The following is a 9,142-nucleotide window of genomic DNA, read 5'->3' on the forward strand; positions in this document are numbered from 1 at the left end:
TACTAGGCGTCCTCCACAGAGCAGGACCTTTCGTTGTCGCTAGTCCTTGGAGACATGTGCTTCGTAGGCACTCACCTTCAGTGTGTGCTAATGTGCACGTGACTTATTCGACCCATCGCGAGTACACCAGTACTGAGGTGTGCAGATGTCCGCCCAATGGTGTACTCACCAAGCTCTCCATAACCAGAAAGAATGACGGCACATTTGAGAGGATTGTCTGCCGAAGACACATGCGAATGAAATTACATTAGGGAGAACTTTGACAAGAAAATGGTCACTACATTGGGAAAAGGAAACGGACCAAGTCAAAAGACGTGACCAAAGACGAAAAGACGAGAATCTCAGAAACAGAACACTCGAGGTTTATGCATTAGCTCACCCATCTCTCCAGTTCATTCAATCCATTAGACACTCAACCCCGATATTACTCCATCATGACGTGCGGAGACTGCCTACCGTACCACCAAGTCCTCCTTCCATCATCCTTCAATCCAGCCCTATGCCAATGCCCGATAAACACCATGCTTGCTGGAAAGAGATTAAATCGCAAAACAAAAAAAGACAGTTCTACTAGTACAGGGAGCGGTCGTAGATGCAAGAATCAGCCATAGAGGGCCGGGGACGCTCGATTGAGATCTTGTAGAAGGGTATAAACGCAGGGGACCTGGTATGTAATGCTCGCTGTAACATGTATGCCGAAACGATATATGCGTGTGCGGAATTCGTGGTGTGAAGACGGTCTGCAACACCGCGGTTCGATAACAGTATGGTTGCAAAGCTTAAGCGCCTTGAGGATACTTCTGTTGACGAGGTGAGAGGGCGTGTGGTATCTATCCCTCTAATAGAGGCGTCCTCGGCTGGCCTGGCTTGCTCTGCTGGGTGACGTCCGGCTCCTCTCATCTTCCTCGGGAACGTCACTCAGTCTTGTCGGATGGTGATGTCTCATGCCTACCCACTCATCGCCGTAGCCATCGCCACTGTAGTCGGGTGCACCGCCAGCGGTAGGGTGACCCTGGCGTGACGATCCCGCGCTCGAGCTCGTTGCGTAGGCACCTGAAGATGTGGCAGTCGTGCCGTAGTGCTGCAGATGCTCAAGCTCGCGTCGACGTGCATCTTCTACATCATACTCATCAGATACTGGAGACTGAAGCGATCGGAACGGAATGCGGCGACCCGAATCATCGCGGATGAAGTTGCCTCTCTCGTCCAGGGCGTACTCGATGTCGCCTTCAGACTCCTCCGCCTGAGACGTGACGTATGACTGTTCGTCCTCTGGTAAACCAGACTCAGACTCTTGATGTAAATATGAACCTGGCTGCTGGTAGAACGCCTCAGGCTGAGACATGGCCGGTTGTGCAGGAGCTTGCTGTGCCTGAGACGTGTAGTATGGATACTGTAATGGAGCAGGGGCTAGTGACTCGTCCGCGACTGAAGAGCCACCAGGTCGAGAGGAGGCGGCGGATGCTGCACCTGACGGGACGTAGGTTCCTTGGGCCACGTGTGCGGGGGGTTCAGGTTCTCGGTGCGCATGGCGAGCGCCTTCCGTGAAGGGATCGGTATCAGTTGGAGACTGACCTTCCTCATACGAGTAGTGCTGTTCTATACCCGAGCCACTGCTCTGAGCACCGGCGTATGTGTCGTCCCCATGTCCCCTCCCTTGACGTCCCATGTTCTGCGCCATTGGCACCACCTGCACTCCGCCGACCAACGTAGGCTGCCCTTCTCTGAGTGAAAACGTGCGATCACGTTCCTCTTGCTCCCGTCTTCCAAGCTCCTCCCATGCTCGGCGTGCTTCCTCTTTCGAGATTTGAAGCTCACGCTTCATCTCCGACACCGCTCGTTCGGCGTTCTTCTTCTCGGTGGCCATGCGTTCCATGTTTGCCTCAGCCTCAAGTCGAGCCTCCTGCTCCGTGTTGATTTGTTCCGTCAGTTGAGCCTCGCGCTCTTGAGCTCGTTCCTGATCCTGGCGATGCTCGTAGAACCATCTCTGGAACTTGCGCTCGGAAGATGCGCGTAGGCGCTGCAGCTCAACAACAGCATGGAAAAGGTTAGCACCAGCTGCAGACAGGTCGGTGATCTGGCGCGACATTTGCTGAGCCAGCGGCTCCCTGCGAACTTCATCGGTGTTCTGCTCAAGCCGCCGTATCCAGTAGGAGGTAAGACCTTCCCAATGCGAGGATAGTGTTTCCCAGCGCTCAAACGCATGTGGGAAGTTTGATGTGGTTGACTCGCGAACCTGTCCGGAGGACGAGCCTGGCGGAGGTGGTGGGCGTGCTGCAGCGGCGGAAGGGCCTGCTTGCGACGAAGCGGCCGTGGCACCAGACGGTCGCCTCGCATGGCCTGAGCCAGCTGGCCGTCTGCCTTGTTCCGCCGTCGTTGGTAGGCCTAGATTTGCCTGAGCGGGTCGAGACTGCTGCTGCTGTGCTTGCGAAGCTGCCCGGGGTCTGGATTGCGATGCGCCGGTAGTGGTCTCCTGCGCTTCGCTCATGGTGTTTTGTGATGGGATCGGCCTCTCTGGCTGACGAGGCACTCCACCCGATGATGTCGGGTATTGTACATACTGGTCGCCAGATCTCAGAGCTGCCGATTGGGGCTGCCTCTGGGTCCCGGGCTCCGTTGTTGGTGCTCCAGCTACACCAGAAACAGCTTGAGCTCTTCTTTCTGCGCTAGCTCTCCTGCGCTCCTCTTCAGCGGCCTTCCTTTGTTCCTCCACTTCAGCCCGTTGCCGTCTGGCGTTCATGATCTGCGTTGGCGTGCGTATGTTGGACCTGTCAACGGGCACAGGACCGCCTGTTGTGCGCGCGCCGCCATTGGCAGCGCGGCCACTTGTTAGATCGGACATGAGGGCGTTCTCTTCGACCAGATCCGGGGTGAAGGGATGTGGAAGTCGGAGTCCCTCTTCGAGCACAAAACGTATTGCCGAGGCAGTACGTTGACTGACGCGAAGGGCAGGGTGAGGCTCGGCGTAGGAGGTCGAGCGAGGGCGAGGTGTCTCGAAGCGAACGCGCTGCTGCTGCTGGCTCGGATCGACAGATCTCGCGCGCTCGAAGTTGGGCGTGCGGCGAAGACTGTTTGCGACGCTGCCGGTCGAGCTCGATGCTCTCGAGCGATTGTGCTGCGTGCGATAGAAGGCGTCGGCTTGCTCCTGGCGTAGCTGGAGGGAGGTTCGGTATTCGAACAGTGGCGCTGGGCCGTGGCGGTCGTGGTCTCGTGAAGATGGTTGTTGGAAGGGTAATATGTTGGCGAGCTCAGATGGGTCGCTGGACGTCACCGCGAAGTCAGGGACTCTCACTCAGGCCCGATTGCCCTTGCGCCGTCGAGGGGCACCCGCCGGGTTGGAGAAGATACCCAGCGGCTGGTTCTCTTGGGATTGGGTAAGCAACGCGCGACGGCTTGCTTATATCGAGAGGCACGAAAGCTGGCTGGAGAGGGCAATGTTAGAGACAGAGACTGCGGGAGGGCTAGCAGAGGAGCCATTGCTGCGGTGCGCCCTAGCAATTCCGCGCGCGAGGTAGGGTGGTTGGGAGGAGGTGAAGGGCTGGGAGGTGGCTGGGACGCTTCGTGAAATCAACTTACACCTCTCACCGACAGTCCATGAAACAGCCAATGTACGTGTCTGGATGCGCGATTGGTGACTATGTATGCGCTGCGCTGCGCTGTGCTGTCGTCGTGGTGCTGGTGGTTGTCCAATGCCTCGAGTTCTGCTGGCAGTGCCGAAGCAGACGTCACCGGACGAAAAGCTGGCCCTCAGCCCCAGCGCTCGGAAGCGCGGCGCCTGCTGCAACGCGCGGGTGGGTAGAAAAGAGTGACGGAAGAGACAGAGGGTCTCGTCTGGATATGCATTGAAGTCGCGCGGCTGAGCAATCGCGGACCTGTGGTAGCGCTTTGAGCGCGAGCGGAGCTTCACCCGGGAAGCAAATACGCCAAACGCTGATATTTGCTGATGTGGAGTCGCACTGACCGACGTGCAGCGAGATGCATGCAAGCGACTGCACTGGGACGAGGATAGCGGACGTCGAGTTGGTGACGGCTACGATCGATTGCCAGCGTGCCAGCTCATCGTGCTTGTTCTGCTAAACCTGGCATGGGGCCAAGGTACAGCGCGAGCCGGAAAGCGGAAAGCCCATCGCCGTCATGACCGGCCGAACGAAGCAAGGCATTAGAAGCCAGCAGTCCAAGATTACAAAGAAGTCATGTAGTTGATAGCTGGTGATTCATTTGGCTCACGGCCTCTCTCATGCTCGTGGTCGCGGTTACCTCATCGCACCTGCCCACCCGCATGCGCCTGCCAATCAGCCGAGTTGTGAGGAAGGAGCGGCCCGTCTCCAGCGGGTCAAATCGTCACAGCATCTGGCCACGAGCGTCGTGCCTCTTCGACCTGACAACAAGCCGCCTTCTCCAAAGGTCCGCGTCGCAACGACCAGCTGATGATGAAGTCGTTCGGTGTCTTGCACAGCCAACAAACATTCCATTATGTCCACCCCTGGAACCCGCATACACGACATGCAACTCCCAGCCTCGCCTATGCATTAGACCCATGATCCTGCAGCAACGGAAGAACAAGGAAACATACTGCAGACGTAACGTTCACTAGACCCACAGAACAGCTGTCATCGTCAGACGTCGCCCGTCCCATTTGCGATGAAAAGAGGACGACACACTTTGCGCACACCGCCTCACAACCTGAATCGCAAGCACATCGGACCGAGGCAGCAATCGGAGAGCTGTAGCACTTGCAAAGACGCCGAGATGTCAGCAACGACGGAGAAGCATCGACACAGCCAGGTTGTGGGATGTGTTTATTCGTGTGTAGATCCTAGGAAAGGGCCAGACTCTGGAGTGAGACCTAGCTACAAGGTTATTCCCAAATACCCTTTCCCAAGGCTTCCAAGCGCCAAAAGCTCCGCAGGCGCGTCGTGGTATCGTAGTTCATCCTCCGCTCCGTCATTGCCCAAGTCCGAATTGTCAATCGTTTGTCGTTCGTCATCCGCCGTCATCCGCCGTCACCCGCCGTCACCCGTCCGCCATCCATCTATCGGTTCCTATGAAAGTTAAGCAAGGGTCTTTGGGTAGGACACATTCGCTGCTGCCAGCAAGTGCCATCCATGTCTCCTCACTCCCTTTGGTCAGCTGCATGATAAAGATAATGTCGAAACAGCAAAAGCAAGCAGGACGCTGAGCAAAACCGGACCAAATTCAAGAAGCAGCGCCAGAACCAGAACCAGACAACCAATCCCAAGATCTTCTTACCTTGTGCTTGAAGCTACCGTTCTTGACGGCTGTCGCAGCTTTTACCGAGGATTCGTCGATGTCTGCGGGCAGGATTTGGTCGAAGCTGCTATCATTGGAAACGATAGAGTCTTCGGAGGTCGCGCTGTCGACAAGTACCAGGCTCGCGCCAGTCGGAGAGGTTGCGCCAGAAAAGGTGTTTCCGTCAGCGGCAGGGCTTCCGGTCGTCGCGAGAATGACAGGTGTCTCGCCATCAGTTACGGGGACAGGAGGCGGACTTGCAGAAGACATGGCTTCTTGCGGCTGCAAGTGGGAGGTGACAGCACTGCCTGGGGACCACGGTGACTGAGCTGAGAAGTAGCCGTCTTCTTTGGCCGCGCCATCCAGAGCCTCGCCTAGGTCCTTCATCTGGAGAGACTCCTTTGTCAGTGGTATCGGATCGCCACGATCATCAAACACTCCGGTCCAGTTCGGCCATTGGATCAGGCAATGGCTCTTGACGACCTTGCCCTCTTTGCTGTATGGGTTGCGGGAAGTCTTTGGGGCTCGTAAGCCACTATCCACGCAATCTTTACCGCAAGTCAACAACGCGATACGAGAGAGCTCTTGTTCGAACGGAAGGTAGTCGACAACGAACCCGTTAAGTTTGAGGCACCTAATGCATAAGTCAGTCTCATACCCGTACATACTGGTCGCTGAGTTACGCCACGTATACATCTGGGATGTATCTCGGTATATGGGGCTTCGTTCGGCTTATGACCACCAGGATCTCCAAGATTATTTCACTTACCACAACGGGAAAGGTGTGGCCTCCTCCAACCCAGCCGCAATACGTCCCTTGCGCATGCTGAAGTCATCGAGATATTCGCCGGTACCGAAGGAGTAGTGTAGTACTCCCTTTCCGTCTATGCCCCTGCAGTGTGTTAACGACAGTACTATGTGCAACTCTGGATGTACTTCTATGCTTGGGGACTCACTTGTACTCCTTTTCTTTCGAGTCTATCTTCGGAACGGTCAGGCCACGGACATCCTCAGCCTTATGCCAATGGTCTTTCCGCACGATCGGAGGCGCCGCCATGTCGAGATCTAGAACGCGCATGCCGGTCTTGGACGTATTGCGGAACACAGCCTCCCAGTAGACGGACTGGTACGAGTCATGCATACGAAACAGTCGAAGCTCCTGAAGCTCGGTCTGCTGGACAAGAGGCTTCATCTCTGCTGGGCTGATGTACGACTTGTACTCGTTCTCGCCATCTTGCTGGAGGCGGACAGGCTGACCGAGGTCGATGACAAGCTTCGTAAGCGAGGTGGACAACTTTGTCCAGATGACAGCCATGAAGGGCAGGTCTGAGATCCAGCTAGAGCCTGTTAGCCAGTAGGCCTGCTGCGAGAAGAGGATATACGTACGTGAATTCCTTGAGCGCGGGCATCTGTTCAACGAGCTTCGCGATTTGCTCGCCTGCATCGTGCCAGTTCTGCTCGGACTTGGTGAACAAGTGCGGCTGTGATGACGTTAGCTTCACCGCCGCCATCATTGCCGACTCATTTTACCTCATTCGCATAACGCTTCTGCTCCTCGAACGCACTGGCTTGTTCGCTATCTTTCTTCGCTTGAGCCGACTTCCAATCACCGATGACGTAAAGCTTAGTGACTGGAGTAAGGCGATCATATACGTTGATGAGATAGTCGTCTACCCGCTCTTTTACGTGCTTGAGGGAAGAATTAATGTCGCCATTTCCGTCGCGACCGACATTAAGGACGTAGCAAGAGTTGTCGGTGCGGTCAGCCGCGAGCGTTGTTTCGAGGACGTAGGGACCTAGGTTGTCCTTGAGTTCGGCCATGGTCGCGATGCGCGGATGTATGGTTGTTGATTGTTGGTAGTAGGTGTAAGTGGTCGAAGGCAGGTGAGTGGAGAATTTTGTTATGGCCGGTCTCGAGATTGTTGCGGTCCCAGTCGAAGGTGACGCGAGATTGGGGTCGAGCAGCCCTGATAGGGCTGATAAGAGGGTTTGCTATATAGATAGGAAGGCGCTCACGGTGAAGGTGCGACACAAACGATGACGTGAATGCGTCTTCGTCCGTTTGCAGGACGTGCTCAGTGATCGCCGCAGCATGGTTGGAGCACGTGAATAGAACATGGTGAAATCGGGAATGCTGGTCGCTTGATTGGCTGGACTGCGACACTGCGCTACCACGGGAAGGTGCCCAAGTCCAGAGTGGGAAATTGCGGTGGGTGACCGAGCGCAACTTCTAGAGGAGAATGAGATGACTCTTTATATACGAGGGTGAATGGTTTAATGACAAATGCACATGCGCAGCATGCGACAACCACATGATCAGATATCAGTGTCATGTGGATATGACGTTGCGTTCTTGGAGGAGCGAGAGCAAACAAAAGTGGCATAGAGATGGACATCGCGACTTCGTTACCGAATTTTGAGGGGCCAGATCTTGGGGGTTACCGGTTGAGAAGTATTTCTAAGATTGGACAACGTATGCGTAGCGAAAAGTTTGACACAGTATAAATTAAGAACTCTCACCTTTCTCAGGTCATCTTGTCCGTGCTGGCAACGACTTGGACCGCGATTGAGGCATATCTGCTGTAGTGATCAGGGTATCTCGAATGATTAGATGTCTACAGCTCACTTACTATCAGTCGCTGTGCGATAGTGAAGAATGCGTCAGATTACTCAATGACAAGCTTTCAACTATAACGCATTGTCTAGATCTAGTGAAATATCGCTACGAATAGCTTCAGTATCATATCATTCTGATGTCGCAGAACGGGAGCAAGTCTCTTAGACAGCTAGTCTATCATCACCCGTCCTCATAATCGACATACTATCATGTGCACGTATTTCAGATTATCAAGAACGGTCGGTTTATACATTTTGGCGCCTGGAAGTTACTATACACGTCTTCATTCCCTTTGCTTTAATTATCCACGCTCTTGAGCTTTTTTACAAGAGAGAGTAGCCGCCGGAATCACTTGAGCCAGAGAAACAAAAGGTGCCCACTATTGCCGTACCGCAGTACGTATATCTTGGGATAGTATCCTCGAAGCAGTTGCTAACGCGCGTTAGATCTGTTCAGTATCGAGGTACTTGCGGAAGGAAGCGTCTATCATGAGACACCTCAACTCGATTTATAACACCACTTCTTTTTGTCCTCTTCTTTCGTTTACACTGATCATATACTAACGGAGCCAGAGGAACAAAGTTCAAAAGACCTGAGTCGCTCCGTACACTGTAAGTCCAAGCCCAAGTTTAGCTGCATGCAACGACGACGCATCGTATACCTTAATAAGTTAGTTTGGCTCTTCCACAACAAATCTTGGTGCCTGAATTCACCCTCCAATGAACATATACAATGGCTGCCGGACAAGAACGCCGAGCTTCGTCAGGGACATCGGATCGAGATTCGACTTGCTTTTTGCTCATCCATGTGGAGGGGCGTAACCAGGGTTCGGGCTGACATTTGATATTGCTTTTTCGCCCGATCTATCAGCAACGTGGTGGCTTGTACGAAGTGATAATCCGCTTACCCTGGCCGACCCACGTGCTTGGTCTTAGTATACCCGCGCGGTACGGTACAGGTACACAGTTTCAGCCAGCTTGTGCTGCTCCTTGTCTTGTAGGCTCGCGCTTAAATTTAAAGTCTTTTTATAAGAAACTTTAGGTATATATATTAGTAAGTTAGTAAGTTAATAACTATAGTTTACTAAAGCTATTTATTAAAATAGTTATTTTTATATTTAACTATAGTAGCTAAAGATAACTTTATAATAAATATATAATAAGTTATTTAATAAGTCTTATAATAGCTTATATAGAACTAAAGTTAAAGCTTAAAGTTCTTATAAAAAAAGTACTTTTTACTACTTTTTTCTTTTTTTTATTATAATAATAAATA

General features: G+C 53.3%; 2 protein-coding genes across 2 annotated transcripts; both read right to left on the minus strand.

Moving 5' to 3' along the window:
* Positions 1 to 838: 838 nt before the first annotated feature.
* J4E84_009642 (uncharacterized protein) lies at positions 839 to 3,477 on the minus strand (the record flags this gene model as incomplete). Its single annotated transcript, XM_049392204.1, has 2 exons — positions 839 to 3,260; positions 3,446 to 3,477. 2 exons carry the CDS (start codon positions 3,475 to 3,477, stop codon positions 839 to 841), a joined length of 2,454 nt encoding a protein of 817 aa, XP_049240185.1.
* A 1,719-nt stretch (positions 3,478 to 5,196) lies between these two features.
* On the minus strand, positions 5,197 to 7,071 carry J4E84_009643 (uncharacterized protein; the record flags this gene model as incomplete). Its single annotated transcript, XM_049392205.1, has 5 exons — positions 5,197 to 5,884; positions 6,020 to 6,142; positions 6,207 to 6,587; positions 6,637 to 6,731; positions 6,781 to 7,071. 5 exons carry the CDS (start codon positions 7,069 to 7,071, stop codon positions 5,197 to 5,199), a joined length of 1,578 nt encoding a protein of 525 aa, XP_049240186.1.
* Positions 7,072 to 9,142: the final 2,071 nt, after the last annotated feature.

The sequence above is a fragment of the Alternaria hordeiaustralica genome (assembly GCF_023758085.1).
Source record: "Alternaria hordeiaustralica strain BMP 2776 chromosome Unknown scaffold_30, whole genome shotgun sequence".
NCBI lineage: Eukaryota > Fungi > Ascomycota > Dothideomycetes > Pleosporales > Pleosporaceae > Alternaria > Alternaria hordeiaustralica.